The sequence below is a fragment of the Herpailurus yagouaroundi genome, unplaced genomic scaffold (genome assembly GCF_014898765.1).
Source record: "Herpailurus yagouaroundi ecotype Mexico unplaced genomic scaffold, PumYag 160, whole genome shotgun sequence".
NCBI classification, from domain to species: Eukaryota; Metazoa; Chordata; class Mammalia; order Carnivora; family Felidae; genus Herpailurus; species Herpailurus yagouaroundi.
Window position 1 is genome coordinate 8,333,758 of NW_024412401.1, and position 21,344 is coordinate 8,355,101.

The 21,344-nt window shown below is 40.0% G+C and overlaps 1 protein-coding gene across 2 annotated transcripts in view; it reads right to left on the reverse strand.

Annotated features, from left to right (window-relative positions):
• The window catches only part of MLLT3 (MLLT3 super elongation complex subunit), a 292,829-nt gene that overhangs the window by 73,557 nt on the left and 197,928 nt on the right, over positions 1–21,344 (reverse strand). For both annotated transcript variants that reach the window (XM_040481363.1, XM_040481364.1), the window contains exon 5: positions 5,813–6,517. In XM_040481363.1, coding sequence (XP_040337297.1) covers positions 5,813–6,517 — 705 coding nt within the window. The remainder of the gene's footprint in view (positions 1–5,812; positions 6,518–21,344) is intronic.

The following is a 21,344-nucleotide window of genomic DNA, read 5'->3' on the forward strand; positions in this document are numbered from 1 at the left end:
CCCCCCCCCCCCCCCCCCCCCCCCCAGAGGCAGGGCTGCCCTTAATGAATGGCCTCTCCAGCTGCTCACTCACTATGCTTACAGACTTTACAGCTCTTGCATGTGCTGGAATTACAAGTCATTAAAAAGCCACTTTGAAAACACAATAAAGACCTTCTTCTCTGACTGCCACAACCTTCCATCACATAAAAACCTAAGGCCAATGCTTCAACAACAGGACGTTTACTGCCAGCTCCAGACAGTTTAAGCAGGGCAAGGAACAGGGTGGGGTGGGAGGAAATAGGCACAACAAAAGAGGGGAAGTTTCTTTTTCCTTCTTCCTTTTTTTCTTTTCAAAAGAAATTTCTGCTAAGGTGGTTTGAATTCTTTATCCTGTATCTGAACCACCACTGGTAAAATGCTACTATTAGAAGAGATTTCATCCCTTTCCCTCAAGAAGATTTTAACCAAGAAAACAACGTTGGTAAAACCAAAGTATCAAAGGACAGGATTATAATCTCATTCCTCACATGGCAGGTTGAAGTGTGTAACATTTTACCCAAATGCACCCTGCCCATTTTCAAGTAAAGACAGTGAAAACTCTTCACGTCTGCACTTTTAAATCACAATTAAATCTCTACAGAGCAAGGCAAAAGCAACGGCAATGATAAGGAAATTACTACCAAAACCACATCTGATTATAAATACTTATTTCAGTTTTATTTTACTCTGTCTCCCTTCTTCTCTGCTATGAATACCAAACTTCCCCATATCACAAAACATGATCAACCCAATAGATTTCTCTTCGGAAGCTGAATTAAATGAAACACAAAACCTAGGGGAATACAGGAGGCGTGATAGATAGTTGGGCTCTTTTTAATTGTCAATTAAAGTGTAAACAAGTTCATGTAAACCACAATTATAAACTTTAAGTTGACAAGGATACAGACCTTCACCCTTCTAGCTGCTAGCACATGTCAATCACTAGGAAGGTTACTTTCCATAAATGACCATCATGACCACAAGGTGATAATTTCCTAAACCAAGAGTAGCCTTACTCTAACGGGAAATACGGAGGTCCTTGAAGGTAAAATATTCTTAATGCTAACATTTATGTATATAGCAAAAACACGTTCTTACCATGTTTCCTGTATTTGCTAAATGCTCACCCGCTATAAACCACTCCCTCTGTCTCCCTGCAACTCTTTAATTCTGTCGGGAAAAATCACCAATGGATTTTCATGTGACCATATTAAATTTCTTTAGAAAAGAACAAACATTTCAGGAATTGAAAAATGTATTTAAAAATGACTCTATGTAACATCAATAACAATCCACAGAGAAGTCATTTCTTAGGACGTCTTCCTTTAATAGTAGCAGCAATTGGGGCGCCTGGGTGGCGCAGTCGGTTGAGCGTCCGACTTCAGCCAGGTCACGATCTCGCGGTCCGTGAGTTCAAGCCCCGCGTCAGGCTCTGGGCTGATGGCTCAGAGCCTGGAGCCTGTTTCCGATTCTGTGTCTCCCTCTCTCTCTGCCCCTCCCCCATTCATGCTCTGTCTCTCTCTGTCCCAAAAATAAATAAACGTTGAAAAAAAAAATTAAAAAAAAAAATAGTAGCAGCAATAAAACAAACAAGCAAGAGCCTACCTAATACAGTGCTAGGTATGTCCTTGTCCTTTACCTATTTGAAGTAAAAAGCTCAAAGATCCTGGGACACTTTTTGGCTTGACTTTTGATTTAAAGCTTTGATTTAAAGCCCTCTAATTTTCCAGTCACCGTGTAACAAATGCGTACCAATATCAAGGACATATACCTTCTCAAAACAAATTTCAGAGCAACGTGACCTAGTATTTTTGCCCCTTTAAAACATATAAACCAACTCTTGAACAAGGACACTAGAGTTCTACAGTATTTCTGAATATCAAAAAATCTCTTTCAAAGCTGTATGTTATAAAGGTTGCCAGAAGCTACATCACACATACCATAGTTAACTAGCATCTTTTGGTTAATGTGCTCATAGGTGCTTTACCGTTTTCACAATAATCCTACATAGTAAATACTATCACGATCTCCACCTTACAAGAGAATTAACTAAAATACAGAAGGTTAAAACATTTGCTTAAGATCACGGGAGGAGCTGGGCTTCAAACCACAGCCTGTCTGTCACCACACTACAAACTCCTAATTATTTGCTTACTTGACTACCTACCTACCTGGCCTGCCTAACCGCTTATTAACAAATAAGTGATCCTTCAAAAACGACACGTAGGAATACAAAGCATGGATGTACTTCTACTTTTCTATGCGAAGTATATAAAAATCTTAACCAAGAGGAACCATATGAATCAACAATCTAAGTAAGCTTCCAGTAATCAGTAATAGCACTGATTTTATTTTTATATAAAACCTGAATCTAACTTAGTTATGGAAAAGCTTCTTTAAAAAGTTCTTCCTTTTAGGGGCGCCTTGGTGGCTCAGTCAGTTAAGCATGTGACTTTGGCCCAGGTCATGATCTCACAGTTCATGGGTTTGAGCCCTACATTGGGCTCTGTGCTGACAGCTCAGAGCCTAGAGCCTGCTTCAGATTCTGTGTCTCTTCTCTCCCTGCCATTCCCCTGCCCACACTCTGTCTCCCTCTTTCTCAAAAATAAATAAAATATTTAAAAAAAACTTTTTAAGTTCTTCCTTTTACTGTAACTAACCTGTACCCAGGTAAGATGTTTACAAGCTTACCAGGTAAATAATCTTTTCTTTCCAGCCCTTCCTAATTCTTCATACTCTTCCAATTTCTTTTTGTCTCTTTCTTCTGTTTCAAAGACCATGATCTCTGCCCATTGTGCCTAAAATTACCCACGACCCTATCTGCCATAAATGAACACAAATCTGGTTCATATTCAAATAATAAAGCTGGAAAGGATGTTAGAGAGATCAGCTCATCTTACCACACTTACTCAGATACAGACATACTCACCACCAGGATATTACAGTATGCCCACTGAAGTTGGGCCTGTCCCAAGCTATCAAATCTGTTACTGGCCAAGGGAAAATCTGGGCTCCTCACTGCTCTCCATTACAATTGTCTCCCATTCCTTCTGTCTTGCCCACAGTGGGAACACCAGGTAGGAAGAAGGCCAGACAAAGGTGATCTCTATTATTGCATACAGGGAACTTTAGCACCTCCCTTCCCCTCCCTCCCTCCACCACCCTTCCCTTATCTTCTTTGTTCACAGAAAGGTCTTTTGAGTCATGGCTTATTTGGGACGACTTTCATCAATTTTCTTCGGCTCCACCACCTGCATTTAGAGAATCAAACCAACAACAGCAACAATAAAAGCACTACTACCAGAAAACTGATAAAGAAAGGGTATCTGTTGGGTTTTATACCCAAATAATATCCAAAAGCCTTTAGAGACTTTCTCTATAATGATGTGCAGAACCCGTTACAAAAACTCCTATAACAATTACTGGATATGTGATTCTCCTATGTCATGAATTGTTGTGAAAATTTGCTCCCTACTGTAAGGAATTAAGATTCTAACTCTTTACTCCAAAAGACTTTTCAAATTATGGTTTAGGATTAATACACCAAGTTGAACATGAAGTTTATGAAAAGAAAAGTCATATCTTATAAATCATATAGAAAAGGGAGGGAGCAAGAGACAAATAAAAACAAAAATGCACAGAGTTATCTAAGGACGATGATCATCTGGGACAATTTCATGTAGAAAGAGGTTTGCTTTAGGAATGTCGTTTAATCAGCTAACGTTCAAGAAAGATGCCTTTCTGACCATAACCTACTATAAGAAACACACACAGCCTATGAAATAGAATTTTTACAAACCACTACTCACCCATGCTGATTACAACGTATTCTGATTTTTTGTAAACACTGGTGACGACATGCTAAAATGGTTTCGTGGCTCACCACTGAATCCTAAGCCACAACTGGAAAACCTCCGTTCGAGAAGAGTCACAACACGTCAGAATACAGAAAGACTAAGTGGCTAAACCTGACAATCTTGATAGACTAATCACACCCCAAGAGGATCAATGGACATCTTAGGGTGATTTGAGATAAAAGTCAAACATACAAAAAAACTTTCCAAGTAACACCTAATTGAGAACAAGTTTTGTATTAAGAGGAGCCTAAGTCCGCCTGGGTGACTCAGTCGGTTGAGTGCTGGACTTTTGGTTTTAGCTCAGGTCACGATCTCACAGTTTCATGGGTTCAAGCCCTGCATCTAGGCTCTGCACTGGCAGCTCGGAGCCTGCTTGGGATTCTCTCACTCTCCCTCTCTTTCTGCCCCTCCCCCGCTCGTGCTGTCTCTCTTTCAAAATAAATGAATAAGCTTTAAAAAAAACAAAAAAAAAGAAGACCCTAAGTAAAAAGCACAAGAGGAAAAATAAATGCTTGACGTGTTGGCACAAACCCATTAGTTCTCATTGGTTCAATAAACTATTGCTATAAAACATTTACCAAACACTGGAACAAATTACCCCAATCTCTTGTATTTTATATGCTACTGTGCTCCTAATTTGATCTTCTATTACAATTTCAAGATTAGCTATGGAGGGTAGTGGGGAAGGAAGTAGTCTCTGGACAACAGGAGATCGGTTGTGACTCCACGTTGTCACCCCGGCTGCCCTTCTACCCAGCGCAAATGCAGAAGACAGAATCTGTTACGAAGTCCCTCCACCTCTGCCAGCACTCGAATTAGGAACATGTGTATGGTGAACCCGTGGGACAGAAAGAGAAATAGTCTCAAATTGCCAGCAATTTTTAGCCAGACATCTTCCTTGACCATTGTCTAGAAATACTGACAAGCCAAAGTAAGGAGATTATTTGGACTGGTCAGGACTAATAAGTAACTTTAAAAGGCTAAAGATTGTTTTTAAAAAAAAAGGGAATTTGACTTCAAAGTAAATAACGTTCATTCTCTAGAACTGGAATGGAATATTATTTCAAATACTAATAGTTCTGTCACTGGAAGCATAAGATTTCTTATACTGGCGAGAAGTTAGAATAGATAGCGTGAACCCCCCTTCCAACTCTGAGAAATCTGCAATTGTAAGTTTAAATCTCAACATCAGGTAACATTTTGGAGGGACGTGAAATGGTCAGATGGTCTTTTAGGCATCCACAAAAGTTAATCCCACCCATCAGCAAAAACAAAGATCACATACCCCGACCATGGCCCCAAAGGAAGAAAAAAAAAAAAAATTAAGTGGTTCTTTTTCAAAATACCACCACCGGCTTTCACAAGTACAAATATGTGTCAAATTTTACCAAGTTATACATTTTAAATCTATACGGTATATCATTATATCAATTTTGCCTCCAGAAAACCTCTTAAAAATACTACACCAGCTTCTCATCTCGGTAAACAAATTACTTCATAGCATTGATCAAAAAGATCAACGTTATAGCTGCACCCCAATATTTTCTAAATTTGTCTTTTAAATTTATTTTCTCATATATTCAAGTTTTATCGCATTCTTCTCACTTTCCTAAATCAGCAATCATGGAAAAGCACAGTAACTAAGTGCCAAGGAGCATCTCAATTTTCCTGCTGCTATTCAACACAGCCCATTATTACACTACGGAACGTATCTTTCCTTTAACAATTTCCATCACAGTCCAAATGTCTGCCGATTCTTTAATGATTTCATTTCCTTCTTTCCATTAGTTAAGGAAATTCATCTCTAGGCCCATCCATGCTACCATTTCACGGTTCGGCTGTCAGTTTCTTCCCTCATCCTTTCTCCTACAGACATCTGAAATAAGATCTGAAGGCTAACATGGGAAAGGAGGAAAACCAACACGACTACTCACGTCAGATTTGGAGGACATGTTCTCCTCCACGTCGGAATCGTTGGGATCCACGATATCATCAAACGGTGGCAGAGTTGATTTCTTCTTCTCTGATGTCTCACTTTCGATTTTGACCTTTCCCATCTTGACATGAGATTTATCTTTTATCTGTTTTTTGTCAGCAGAACAAGTGAGTATCAGCGGTGGCGCGCTGGAAAAACTTTTAAATAAAGCCTCTGAGCTACTCTTTTTCCTTTTTTTGGCTGAGAGTTCTTCGGAATCTGCAATGGGGGGCCTTTTACTAGGAGCCTTCTTGTCTTGCTGCCCACTGGTGATCGTGAGTAAGTTACTGTCTGGTTTTGGCTCTTTTGACATGGGTTTCGGTTCCTTGAAGGCCATCTTAGGAACTATTTTTTCTTCTTTCAGTGGTTTATTTTCTTTGGGTTTCTTAGAGGATTCTTTGGAAGATTTGTTGTGATCCCTGGAAGGTTCTTTGAAGGCACTTTTATGTTCTCTGGAGTCTTTAGAAGGTTTTTCCTTGTGCTCCTTCATTAACTTGTGAGGCTTTGAAAAACTGGTGCTGCTGCTGCTGCTGCTGCTACTGCTGCTGCTGCTGCTGCTGCTGCTGCTGCTACAGCTGCTGCTGCTGCTGCTACTGCTGCTGCTGCTGCTGCTGCTACAGCTGCTGCTGCTGCTGCTGCTGGTATGAATGCTCCTGTTCGGGTCCTGCAGAAAGGGGAGAAGAGAACGCAACTCAGAGCTCCGGAGCAACGCGGAGTCGCCAGCCGGCTCCCCCGCGCGTTGCATCCACATACAAGGATCCTTCTTTGATCGCTCTCGAATGCATTTTCTTAGACACCAATCGGCACAGTGCAACAGGTGGGGACAGGGTGTGTGAGGAACACAGGGAACGAGGGCCACTGTGATCAAGGGGTTTAACGAGGCCAGCTGCTCTCCTAATCACGAGAAGCATGGCGTTCTAAACATTTCGGTTGGACAAATGTTCGCGGAACGCCTGTTCTAGGAGACACAAGGAAGGATGGCACATGGCCCCGACTCTTAGGAACTGCGACGTATCTAGGAGTCATGGTTGTTCCAAGAGCCACCAACTATGTGCTATGACCACAAAAGGAAGGCGGCCATTGGTTCTGTTGGGGGTGTGGGAGAAGAATCGTTCAGAAATCTATAGAGAAGTAACGCCTGAATTAGATCCTCAAGGATAAGCAGGGCATTACTAGGAAGGGAAAAATGAGAAAGGACTTGGGAGACCCGCGACTAGAGTGAAGCACGACAAGGAGGGATGAAATTGTATTTGGGGAACAGCATCCAGCTAAGGCAAAGATCGAGGACAAGGCAGAAAAACAGCCCAGTGTCGCATGGTGAGGCCCGATAATATTAAATCTTAAATGGCTTTTTAATATCAAGAATCACAAGACCCAAAAAAGAAAGAATAGAATTCTCAATTTGAGATAAAAAGCAATTTTTTTTTTTTGCTGCCCAAATTTCATGGGAGTGTCATTTCATTAGAAAGTGTCTCCCATCCACTAGCAAAGAGAAATCCAACAGAACAAACATGTCACCAAATAGTCATCAAATGGACTGAAAAGTCTTTAGCCAATTACTATCGTGCAATCACGAGGAAAGAGTTCACGACTGCCTATTCCATTTTAAATGTGCTGCTTATTTTTTCACTGATATAAGTACCTCAGTATATATGGCCTACACAGAACCTTTCTATTTAGGAACAAAATTTAAATTCATACTTAACACATTTGTGACCCTCTACCATTAATAGTAAGACTAGGACACAGAAGTAGATCCCGGACTTGTAAAAATCTACACCCATACGATAAAAGAAAAGCTCTTTCTTGCTTACTTCCACCTTCTAATGGAACTAATGGCAAATACATGTCCAAATTTTCAACCGGAATTTACATCTCAAGGCTTGCTCGTTCTGCTGCACCTCTAACTCACTCAAAGTCAATGATCTGTACATCAATCCTGTGTCCCTTAAATATCTAGCGGAATTGAAAAGACAGTTGGGCAGGGGCTATGCTTTTCGCTAAAACAGTCAATCTACCTATAGGGTCTACGTAAGAAGAAAAGAGAAAAGCATGTATATGAATAACTATCATAAAGTAATACTTGGGGTGCTTGGGTGGCTGAGTTGGTTAAGCCTCTGACTCTTGATTTCGGCTCAGGTCACAATCTCATGGTTTAGGGGTTTGAGTCTCACATCAGGCTCTGTGCTGACAGCGTGGAGCCTGCTGGGGATTCTCTCTCCCTGAGCCCCCTCTCTCCCCCTCCCCTGTTCACTGTCTCTCTCTCTGTCTCTCAAAAATAAACATTAATAAAAATATTTTTTAAAAAAAGCAAGTAATAGTCACTATAAAGGAAATGATCAGCAAAACTAAAAGGTAACCTGTGAAATGGGAGAAGATATTTGCAAATGACATATGTGATTAAGGGTTAGTATCCAAAATCTATGAAGAACTTATAAAACTCAACATACAAAAAAAAAAAAATAATTCAGTTAAAAAATAGGTAGAAGACATGAACAGACATACAAATGGCCAGTAGACACATGAAAAGATGGTCAACACCACTCATCTTCCGGGAAATGCAAATCAAAACTACAATGAGGTATCACCTCACACCTGTCAGACTGGCTAAAATTAATAGCACAGGAAACAACAAGTTGGCAAGGATGTCGAGAAAGGAGAACCCTCGTGCACTGTTGGTGGGAATGCAAACTGGTGCAGCCACAGTGGAAAACAGTATGGAGGTTCCTCAAAAAAGTAAAAATAGAACTACCCTATGACCCAGCAATTGCACTACTAGGTATTTGCCCAAAGGATATAAAAATACAGATTCGAAGGGACTCATGCACTCCGATGTTTACAGCAGCATTATCAACAACAGCCAAATGATGGAAAGAGCCCCAATGTTCACCAGCTGACGAATGGATAAAGAAGATGTGCTGTGTATATATACACACACAATTGAATATTACTCAGCCATAAAAAAGAACGAAATCTTGTCATTTGCGACAATGAGGACGGAGCTAGAGAGTATAGCGCTAAACAAAATAAGTCAGTCAGAGAAAGACAAATATCGTATGATTTCACTCATACGTGGAATTTAAGAAACAAAACAAATGAATATCACGGCCGGGGGGGGGGAAGAGAGACAAACCAAGAAACAAACTCTTAACTATAAAGAACAAACTGATGGTTACCAGAAGGGAGGTAGATGGGGGGTATTAAGGAGGGCACCCGGGGGAGTCTGGGTGGCTCAGTCGGTTAAACGTTCGACTTTGGCTTAGGTCATAATCTCATATTTCGGGAGTTTGAGCCCCACATCGGGCTCTGTGCTGACAGCTCACAGCCTGGAGCCTGCTTTGGATTCTGTGTCTCCCCCTCTCTCTGCCTCTCACCCACTCATGCTCTGTCTCTGTCTCTCAAATATAAATAAAAGATTAAAAACAAATTTTTTTTTTAAAAAAAGGAGGGCACCTGTTGTGAGGAGCACCAGGTGTTGTATGGAAGCGATGAATCACTAAATTCTACACCTGAAACTAATATTACATTGCATGTTAACGAACTGTAATTTAAATAAAAATTTGAGGAAAAATACTTTAAATGAAAAATTACTGTTCTATGTTAGTGGACTATATATTTTTTTCTTACAATTTTTTCCTTATTTGTCGACAATAACAACAACAAAATGACATATACCAATCATTTCCATTTATTTTTCTCAAGTGAGCATTTGGTCTCAAAGTTCTAAAATGGATAAAGTTACTATGCAAAGACGTGCTTTTATGCATCAAACTAGATGATTCCTTACAAAACATCTCTATCTGAGATTTACAAGCAGAATGCTAAAGATAGTATTCATGTTACTGAAACTACATTATTTTATAAATTCTATTACAAGACATTTCCTGGCATGTTAAGCAATACTATGAATAATTAAAATAAAGTATAATGGGAAAACTAAATTAAGGAAGAACATTTGAAATCTAATATCCTTCAGTTTTTTTTTTTTTAATTGGTTTGTTGACTCACTGAATTTTGGCAATTTGCAACCAGTATTCTAATTATGGCTCTAGAACACCCAAGCATTGTTGCTCAATATTTAACCTTTATGGAGTATTATACGTAGGTTTATAAATGTGACTTTTTAAAACACACAGATTTTTTACCTACCAACATACTTTCTTTTTTTTTTTTAATGTTTGTTTATTTCTGAAAGAGAGAGAGAGAGAGAAGCAGGAGAGGGGCAGAGAGAGAGGGAGACACAGAATCCAAAGCAGGCTCCAGGCTCTAAGCTGTCAGCACAAAGGCCGATGCAGGGCTCGAACTCATGAACCATGAGATTATGACTTAAGCCAAAGCCAGACACTTAACAGACTGAGCCACCCAGGTGCCCCTACCTACCAACATACTTTCTAATATTAAGCATTAAAAAATAGTAAATTTCAGTATTAAAAAAAAAAAAAAAAACTTCTACGGGGCTCCTTCCATGATTTATTTCTAAAACCCTTTTGAGGGACAAACTAGAATTCTTAATGCAAAGTACACAGTGGTATAGAACACAGACTCTTGTGTCACAGAAAGTTTAGACTCCTTTCGTAATCACATACATGTGATTTTAAGTATAAAACTCCAGAAATTTTATAACTTTTTGCTCCCACACTGGCCTGGGTATTTAATGCCCAGCTTTTCACCAACCCAACAAATCTTCATAGAAGCAAGCTACTCTCGCTCCTGCCCCTTTACAAAAAGCTTCCTTTAAATTATGACAACTGAGAGGTAAAAAGAAAAAGAGCCCATAACAACACCCCAGATAAATAAAAATTTGGAAAATATAAAAAAAGGTGAAAGAATGGTTCCTATTATATAGACTACATTTTCTCTGTCCTGGGTCTGTGATAAATGGCAAAGTTCAGATGTATTGTCACCTGACTCTCTAGTCACACATGCAATAAATGTAAAACCGAGGCTTAGATACAAAGTGAGGAATTGTTACTGACACAGAATAAAAGCTTGAACTGATTCTCAGCCTATCTATCCCACACATATCGGAGATCAAGTCACTGTTTTTTAAAAATTTTTACTCTGGGGCACCTGGGTGGCGCAGTCAGTTGGGCGTCCGACTTCAGCCAGGTCACAATCTCGCGGTCCGTGAGTTCGAGCCCCGCGTCAGGCTCTGGGCTGATGGCTCAGAGCCTGGAGCCTGTTTCCGATTCTGTGTCTCCCTCTCTCTCTGCCCCTCCCCCATTCATGCTCTGTCTCTCTCTGTCCCCAAAATAAATAAACGTTGAAAAAAAAAATTAAAAATTTTTACTCAACTATTAACCTTAAGTGCCACTAAGCAGAACAGACTAATTACCATTCAATGGGAGGTTTACACATGTCATATAATTCAAATTTTCTTTGCCTGAAGTTCATTAGGACAAAATGAATATCAATATTAGGGAGAATAAGTGTGCATAATTCAGATATCAAATATTTAAGGCAAATGACTATCTAAACAAACATGTACATATTTGCACTAACTTTACTACCTATGAATATAGGGTACAATATTGTTTTTCAGCCTCTCAGATTCTACTGAATGCTTCCTTGTTTTAATTTTCTGGAACAGGATCGGTCCTTTTAATACATAATCTCTTCTAATACACTTGTCAGCAACTCTAGTAGATAGCTTAAGAAAAGGTATTAGCTACTGGACAAAATAAGGTTTTCTGATTATATGTGGCTTTCAATTGCTGTGTTATCATCACCACGTCTTCTCCCTAGTACCACTGATAATGCAAAGTTGATTCTTTCTCCAGCTCCTGTCTCTCCTTTTTACCTATGCTCCTATTTTCGGTCTCTGTCCCAATTCGACTGGCTTCCGCGTTGCACAAGATGTTTAGATTCATATCTTTGTTCGGTGAAATTTGCATACAGACAAATAAACTCCCTCAGAAGAGTTTTATTTATCCCAACGCAAAAATTTCTCCTTTAAAAGTTGATTTGTCCACAGTGCATCTGAAAAGGATACTCCCTGGAAATTATAATAGAGTCCAAGAGTTTATGCATATGAAAAGCTAGGTAAAACACTCAAAGGTAGGTTTCAAACTAAAAATCTCTCTGTAATGCCACTAAAGCATGACAAATGGGGGGCACCTGGGTGGCTCAGTCAGTTCAGCATCTGACTCTCAGTTTCGGCTCAGGTCACGATCTCGTGGTTTCCTGAGGTCAAGCCTCACATCAAACCTGACAGTACAGAACCTGTTTGGGATTCTCATTCTCTCTCTCTCTCTCTCTCTCTCTCTCTCTCTCTCTCTCTGCCCCTCCCCCCACTTGTGCTATCTCTGTCTCTCTCAAAATAAATAACTTAAGAAAAAAATTTTTTAAAAACCCACGACATATGGCACAGGAGTGAAATACCATCTGAAACTATGAATCAAGTATAAAAATCCAGGATTGTGGGGAAAGAGGGGACCTTAAATTTGACTCACCTCCTCCAACTTTCATCTCAAATCCAACCCACTTGCCTTCTTGAACCAGTCAGCTCTGGGGACCAGCTGGCAGTGAATGGGGCCTGAAGAATGTGGCCATGGGATTATGGGCATCTCGAAAGAGGACTGATATGGGGCTTGCTCTGCTCTGGGCTCTAAGCAAGACACAGAAGAGTTCCCACAGAAAACTGCACAAGGACTGCCAGCCACCCCCTCTGCCCCAAAGGTGTTCAGGAGACACTCAACAGGAGGGAGAGTCCCCTCTACTCCTGAGGCTGGAGATGCAAAGAGGCCAGAAGGCAGGCACAGGGTCGTCCAGGTGCATACACATGAAATGTACAACATGCCTACCCCTCATCAGTTATAGGATTATAAAAACATATGGTCTCTTGATAACCTGAACCCCAACGCACACATAAATAACATATCTACAGTAGGCGAGAATAGGACGTAGCAGATCTAGAGAACAGACCTAGAGAACAGACCTAGCAGATCTTCTGAAGGACAAAGATGAAACACTGAGGTCAAAAATGGAACGATTATTTCAGAAGAGGCATACCGAGAACGGACAATAATTTCTATGGGTTTAAAATATTATCTAAACTAAACTTTAAAAACAAAACCCTCCAAGTTGAATAATTCAGTAGATAAAGGAGAAGACAGACTCTTCAATGGTGGCGTGAACGATCAACTGGAAGAAATCTCAAAGCATAAGGATACAAAGAGATGTAAGTCATTAATGGAAAAGAGAAGAAACCTGAAGAACAGATTGAGAAGCCCTAAGTGATGTACCAACCACAGGAAAAGTTCCGGAAGAGTCTCTGAAAGGAGGAAAAGGAAGAGATGGGAGACAGGCAATAGTTAAAGGAATATGGAAGAAAAGGAAAGACTGAACTGTGACCTCAAAGGGCTCTTCAAGATCCCGGCAGGACTAGTAAGAGAAAAAAGACACACTCAAGAATATCACACTAAAATTCCTCAACTTTAAGAATAGAAAGAAAACTTTACAAGTTGCCAGAAAGAATAATTACTTAAAACTAAAAAGGAATGAAATTACATGGCACTTTTCATTTCTGACAGTAGAACTGGGAAGAACAAACAGTAAAATGAAGACTGCTGAGGGAAAAAGCAGCACAACCCAAACATCCTACACACACGGTCGGTGTGAAAGAAGTGTTTGCCGAAATTTAAGGATTCAAAGAGCACATCACCCACTGCCCCATCTAAGGAAAGGACTTGAGAAGGGACTTTAACCAAACAGTAACTAAATTAGAAACGAGACCTGCTATGTGTGGGAAGGTGGAGAGGAGACAGAAGTGTAATGTACTTTGCCTTCTACACAGAATTAAATCTAAATGGATGATCAACTATCTGGAATATGTAATAGAAGTGAAGTGCTCCATGTGAATTCCTGAAACACACACCAAAAAAGGCTAACAAAACTCTGGATCTGAAAAATTAAATTCTCTCTGTAGAAACGTAGGAAAGTTAGAGAAGGATGGAGTGTCGAGGTGAGGGAAAATGTTGGTATCATTTTTACATGGGAAAGCAGGAAAAAAATTGGATTACAAACCATTGAAAGGGAAGGTGGCCAATAATGAAATGGAAAAGTACAGGACTGCCACATAAACAGGGGGAAACTGGGAAATGAATATCAACTTGAAAATGAAAGCAAAATCCAGAAAAATGGAAAAAGTCACAAATATAAATAATGAACAAGGCAAAAAGTAATAAAATCCACTATTACTCACAGAATAAAAGAGGGAAGCTGAATTCTCTCACTAAAAGACAGACTGGGTAAAAAGTGGGCATAAACAGACTGGTCACAAGAAACACAACATCTAACAATGGAGAAAAGTTTAAGATGAAAAGGAACGGGCCAAGAACTATCCGCTAACTAACCCGAAAAGAAAGCATGAGCGCCACATTCATATTACACAGTGCAGACCTCAAGGTTAAGAAGACGAGACAGCATAAACAATTTAAAAGCTAAGTTTTGTTAGGGGCGCCTGGATGGGTCAGTTGGTTAAGCATCCAACTCTTGATCTCAGTTCAGGTCTTGATCTCAGGCTCATGAGTTAAAGTCTCACGTTGGGCTCCACACTGGCTGTGGAGCCTACTTAAAAAAAATAAATAAATAAAATAAAAAATGAAAGCGAGGTGATATGTAGCAAAAAGTATTGAATATCTAAGAGAAACTTGAAGGGGTGCCTGGGTGGCTAAGTCAGTTGAGAGTTCAACTTCAGCTCAGGTCATGATCTCACAGCTCATGGGTTCAGGCCCCGCATAGGGCTCTGTGCTGACAGCTCAGGGCCAGAAGACTGCTTCAGATTCTGTGCCCCCCGCCTTCTGTCCCTCCCCTGTTTGCACTCTCTCTCAGGAAAAAAAAAAAAAAATTAACATTAAAAAATACATATTAAAAAAAAGAGAAACTTGAAAAACATTTCATTGAAATGAGAAATCCATACATCTTTGTCAGAAACGGGCAGATTTAATGAAATGAGAATAAACAGCGAAGTTGGCTAAAACAACCCACAAATTTAATAATTACATATAAAACTTTTTATCTCATGCATAAAGTTTATAGTTTTTTTTTTTAATTTTTTTAATGTTTATTTTTGAGAGGCAGAGAGAGAGAGAAGAGTGGGGAGAGGGGAAGAGGGAGAGAGGGAGACACAGAGTCTGAAGCAGGCTCCAGGCTCTGAGCTGTCAGCACCGAGCCTGACGTGGGGCTCAAAACCACGAACCATGAGATCATGGCTTGAGATCATGGCTTGAGGCAAAGTTGGACGCTGGACTGACTGAGCCACCCAGGCGCCCCCTACAGTTTTAAATGAGCCCATGAAACAATGAAAAAATCAATCATAAAGGTATCATAAAATGAACTTTAAAATAATCTTTTTAAAATGCTTGGGTGCCCGGGTGGCTCAGTCGGTTAAGCGTCCGACTTCAGCTCAGGTCATGATCTCACGGTCTGTGAGTTCGAGCCCCGCGTCAGGCTCTGTGCTGACAGCTCAGAGCCTGGAGCCTGCTTCTGATTCTGTGTCTCCCCCTCTCTCTGCCCCTCCTCTGCTCATGCTCTCTGTCTCAAAAATAAATAAAAACATTAAAAAAAATTTTTTTTTTCTTAATGCTTAAATAAGGGCACCTGGGTGGCTAAGTCAGTTAAGCTTCTGACTCTTGGTTGTGACTCAGGTCATGATCTCACAGTTCAGGAGTACAAGTCCCTCCCCTCTCTCTCCCCCTCTTTCAGAATAAATAAACTTAAAAAAAAATTAAAAAATAAAATGCCTGAATAGATTATACTGAATGAAGTTCTAATAAAATTAGAAAATAAAAGGGGCGCCTGGGTGGCTCAGTCAGTTAAGCGTCTGACTTCAGCTCAGGTCATGATCTCACGGTCCGGGAGTTCGAGCCCCGCGTCAGGCTCTGGGCTGATGGCTCAGAGTCTGGAGCCTGTTTCCGATTCTGTGTCTCCCTCTCTCTCTGCCCCTCCCCGTTCATGCTCTGCCTCTCTCTGTCCCAAAAATAAATAAACGTTAAAAAAAAAATTAGAAAATAAAGGTTAAAAGAAATCAGTCAGGAGAAAATAATGAAAAGGCCATTTCATATAAAAAAATCTAGGGGTGGGATGCCTGGGTGGCTCAGTCAGTTAAGTGACTGCCTCTTGATTTTGGTTCAGGTCACAATCTCACAGTTTGTGAGTTCAAGCCCCACATCAGGTTCTGTGCTGACAGCACGGAGCCTGCTTGGGATTCTCGGACTCCCCCTCTCTCTTCCACTAGTTCTCTCTCTCTCTCTTTCTCTCTGTCAAAAATAAACAAACAGTTAAAAAACAGCTAGAGGCATCACAAAACATATGCTAAGAGGAAAATGTATAGCCTTGGGGTACCTGGGTGGCTCACTCAGTTAAGTGACTGCTTCTTGATCCTCGCTCAGGCCATGATGTTGTGGTTTGTGAGATGGAGCCCTGCATTGGGATTCTCTGTCTCTTAAAATAAATAAACAGGGAAGAAAGAAAAGAAAGAAAAGAAAGAAAGAAAGAAAGGAAGGAAGAAAGAAAGAGGGGGGGGAGAGAGAGAGAGAGAGAGAGAGAGAGATAAAGAAAGAAAGAAAGAAAGAAAGGAAAAGAAAGACAAAGGAAATGTATAGAGCCTTTATTGTATTTCTTATTTTAAAAAAGAAAAGAAGGGGGCCCCTGGGTGGCTCAGTGGGTTAAGCGTCTGACTTCAGGTCAGGTCATGATTTCACAGTTCACGAGTTCAAGCCCCACATTGGGCTCTGTGCTGACAGTCCAGAGCCTGGAACCTGCTTCATATTCTGTGTCTCCCTCTCTCTGCCCCTCCCCCACTAGTGCCCTGTCTCTCTCTGCCTCTCAAAAATGAATAAATGTTAAAAAAAAAAAAAAAAAAAAAAAAAGCCTGGGTGGAAAAAAAAATAGGAAAAGAAAGGGTGGGGGAACCAAGCATAAAAATACAGTTAGTACTCACTCTGAGAAAACTATGAAAAGATTCACAAATACCCAAACATTATAATACCAAATATAATTAAGAAAGTAAAAGAAACAAATTTCACCAACATTTATGCTTTCAAAATAATGGCCTTGGGCGCCTGGGTGGCTCAGCCAGTTAAGCCTCCAACTTTAGCTCTGGTCATGATCTCACCATCCAGGAGTTTGAGCCCTACATCTGGCTCTGTGCTGACAGCTCAAGAGCCTGCTTTGGATTCTGTGTCTCCCGCTCTCTCTGCCCCTCCCCTACTTGCGCGTGCTCTCTGTCAAAAATAAACATTAAAAAAGTGTTAATAAAAAATAAAATAAAATAATGGCCTTAAATGTAAATTTAAGGTTCAAATTCTAAGGAGAGATCTATGAAATTAATTCTGACTTAAAGGAGATCGATAACTTACCTTTTTAAAATCAAGTAAAAAGGGGTGCCTGGGTGGCTCAGTTGGTTATGGGTCTGACTTTGGCTCAGGTCATGATCTTGGGGTATGTGAGTTTGAGCCCTGCGTCGGGCTCGGGGCTGACAGCTCAGAGCCTGGAGTCTGCTTCAGATTCTGTGTCTCTCTCCTTCTCTGACCCTCCCCTCCCCTCAAAAATAAATAAACATTTAAAAAAGTGTTTGAAATCAATAAAAAAGGTGAAGTTTCTTGATTTTAAAATCATAACCTACTATAAAAGAAATATAATTGGGAGGATAGTAATTTACAAATATTTCAAAACAGGTAGGTAAATACCAAAAGAAACAGCCACACAGTTTGGTAGGGGGAAGGGAGGGAGAGGTAGGGAGGGTGGGTAGGTTCCAGAGGAGCAAAGTGGACTGATGATGACTTTTATGGGCTTTTTAGCACCGTTTGCCTTTAGAAATGTTTTATGAAAAAATATTAAGACAAGACTGTGCAGAAGACATTTCAACAACAGTTGGTGGAATTAATTTTTAAAAATGAACAAAAATGGATTTGAACACCTAGGCTAAAACTGGAAGCAACAAGGCCCGAAATTTAACATTTATCAGTCATGGGTAGGGGGCTAAAAGAACATCACACGAATGGTAAGGAAATGGCACTTGAGAAAGCAATGGGGTCTTTCAATCGATAACAATCTAAAAGGCCTATACATAAAAAGCACATCAAATATTTATCTAAACATGAGAAAGAAAAAGAAAAGTCTGCTTGTATAGAGCACAATGCTTTGGAAGGTTTTACTTGTTTTCATTTTTGTATAATGTTGTATCGTTTTTGGAGGTGATACTCAACCAGGAAGTTAGAAGGAACTCTACAGTGTATCTCCACAGCTCAGGGAAGGAAAAAATAAAGCCTCTTGGACACCTGACCAGGAAGGAGCAGCAGACAGACTTAGGAAAATGAAGAATCACATCCCCAAATTCCTCCATTTGCCTGGATCTGTATCCTGGTCAAGTAATATAGGTATAACTACACCTACGGAAATATAGTTACGGTTGGATTTTGCACAAATGACAAAAGACGCAGCAATTATCCCATTAGTTAAGCATAAACCAACAAGTAACATGAAAGAGAATCAAAAGAGGTTATTGATCAGGCAAGGAGAGACTCTGGAAGAGTAACAGATTCCCCTCAGTCATATGTGGCTAGGAGTTCTGCCAATTCTTTATCAAGACACATTGGCCTCAAGAACAGGTACAAAGAGCAGTGGTATCTGGGAAGCAAAGGAGATGCACTTGAGGACTTGAGGGAGGAATTCAATGTGAACCAACTATTCATTTTAGAAAGTTCTTCTGGTGGCAATGTGGTGGAGAGACTGCAGTGGGTAAAGAATGAAGAAAGAAAGGCCACTTTGAGGGCTCCCGCACTGGGGGATGGTGGTCACGGTAGCCGTGGAAATGGCTCACTAAATGCTTACTACTGTCCAGACTCTGAGGTAGCAGCTTTACAATTATTAACTCAACGATCTTGTTTGGTAGCTATTATTAACTCCATTTGACAAGGGAAGAGTCTGAGGCACAGAAACCAGCGTGCCCAAAGGCACAGGCATAATTAGTGGCAGAACTGAGATGTGAGCTCAAGTAGTCGGGCTCCAATGCCCATACCTCCACCGACCTTTCAGAAGGTCAGCTGGTTTTCAAACCAACTCGCCAACTTAACCTGAGCTGGAAATGAAAAAAGGATGGGTAGTGGGGAAGAGGCGCTCAATAACTTTAAAAAAACAACACTGAACGTGTCTGCCATTGGGGGACAACCGTATAAAGGAAGTTCTACTTAGTTCCATTCGAGGGGTTACAACACATTACTGTTGGGTAGGTGGCAAATAACTTATTTTGAAATCAGAGGCTCTTCCGGTATCGGTTTCGAGGGTCTGAAACTCTGAATCTTTTGTTACCAAATAACGATTTCCAACTTAACAGACATTTAAAAGGCTATGAGATAATGAAAAATCAACTTTTCCTCTAATACACCTGCAGAACACATATTATGTCCAATTATCCTAAAAAGTATCACAGAAGTGTAAGGTACATCTCTCACAATTAAATGTTTTAAAAAGCAATGTAAAAATCTGCCACATTACATAATTTGAAATGGCAAAAATATATAGTCTCAAATAAAATAAAGGCTCAACGCCACAGTGCACAGTGTTTGCAATTTTCAACTCACAGAAATTAATCTAATCAGCCCTGCCACTAGCTAAGTGACTTAAATTTCCTTGTCAGGAAAACAGAGACCACTTTACCTAAACCATCGAGATCAACCTGATGATTAAATAAGTGTAATGTAAAGTCCTATGTGTACATATTTGTATACAATTTATATAATTAATGTACTTGGCACGTAACTGAAACTTTGTTAGTGCTTTCAATCCCTACCTATTCAATTACTACCTTTCAATTACTCTTACCACTACTAGAGATAAGCAAGAACACGTAAAATGTGTGCTACATAGCACAATGCTATCAAGCGTGACAACAAAAAAGTAAATGTTCGGATGACAAACACAGAAGGTAGAAACAGGAACGAAGATAGAAAAGAAACTCTAGGATACTCTGAGCTCCCAAAGTTGAGAATCAAGAGACACGGTTCATAGTTGGTGGAACAAAAAGTAGGTTCTATGTTCAATATCTAGAAACTTCTATCCAAGACAAGACTTTAAAAGGTGTCATATTGGGAGGAAAAGGAGATGGAGCAAATGGGTTAGATTCTCTTGTAGAAAAAGCAGCACAAGCATATAGTTTGGAAACTTCCGGCAGTAACTGCACAGCTTTAAAATTAAAAAAGCCCTCATATTCTCTCTAAAATTAAAAAAAAAATTATTTAAAAAATTTTGGGGGCACCTGGGTGGCTCAGTCGATTAAGCATCTGACTTCAGTTCGGGTCATGATCCTGTGGTTTGTGGGTTCGAGCCCCGTGTCAGGCTCTGTGCTGACAGCTCAGAGCAGGGAGCTTTCTTCAGATTCTGGGTCTCCCTCGCTCTCTGCCCCTCCCGGACTCACACGCACACGTGCGCGCTCTTTCTCTCTCTCCCCCAAAATAAGAATAAACATTAAAAAAAATCTTTTAAACAATATAGGACTTCAGGTTTTGCTAAATACCATCCTTTGCTACTTAATTCTTTTAAACCATATACACGAATTATTTTGATACAAATTTCTTCAACCTCCCAAAGATACTTTTACATTCCCTCTTCTTTCACGTACCCATTGGTACCCATTCTTTCACTTCAGAGACTGTGTGAAATAAATTTTGCGTTAGAAAAAAGAGAAACCATTGAACTGAGTAACTGATATCTTCCTGTGTTCTAAAAAAGTTTACGATTTTCCTTCTGACGTGGTCTGAAAGTCTTGTTGTTTTTGTTTTTGAGCAAATGGCCATCAAGCTCTAATCTACAGATTTAGCTTAGGATACTTAGATGCCATTTTGAGCTTTATTCACTATACTATACACCATTTTAAAGATAAAGAGAATAAATCTATAAGTCATATTTACAATTCAGGAAGGAAACAACTGAACATTCTTTCAGTTCTGAAGTGAACAGAGTAAGTAGTGGCTAAATTTTCATCTCCCTAGCTCTCTGTTCAGAAGCATTGAAAGTAAACCCAATATTGTCTTCAACATTAAAAATACACTGAAGTACTGTCCTTGCGTGTAAATATGAAATTTAACTGTTAAAATATTTATAGCAAGAATGCTCAAATATTCTACAGAATAATATTCCAAGGAGACAAAATTTTTAAATGCCTTGCTTTCTCAAATGACTACTTTCAGCAATGTTGCATATGCTATAAAACGCTTTTGTTTCAGAATCCAATCTCATTTAAAAATGCTGCTATTTAGGGATGCCTGGGTGGCTCCGTCAGCTAAGCGTCTGACTCTTGATTTTGGCTTGGGCCACGATCCCAGGGTCAGGGGATCAAGTCCTGCATCAGGCTCTGTGCTCAGCATGGAGCCTACTTGAGATTCTCTCTCTCCCCTTCTGCCCCTTTCCTCAACTTGTGCGTACTCGCTCTCTCTCTCTCTCTCTCTCTCTCTCAAATTGAAAAATTTTAAGTAAAAACTTCTATTTATATA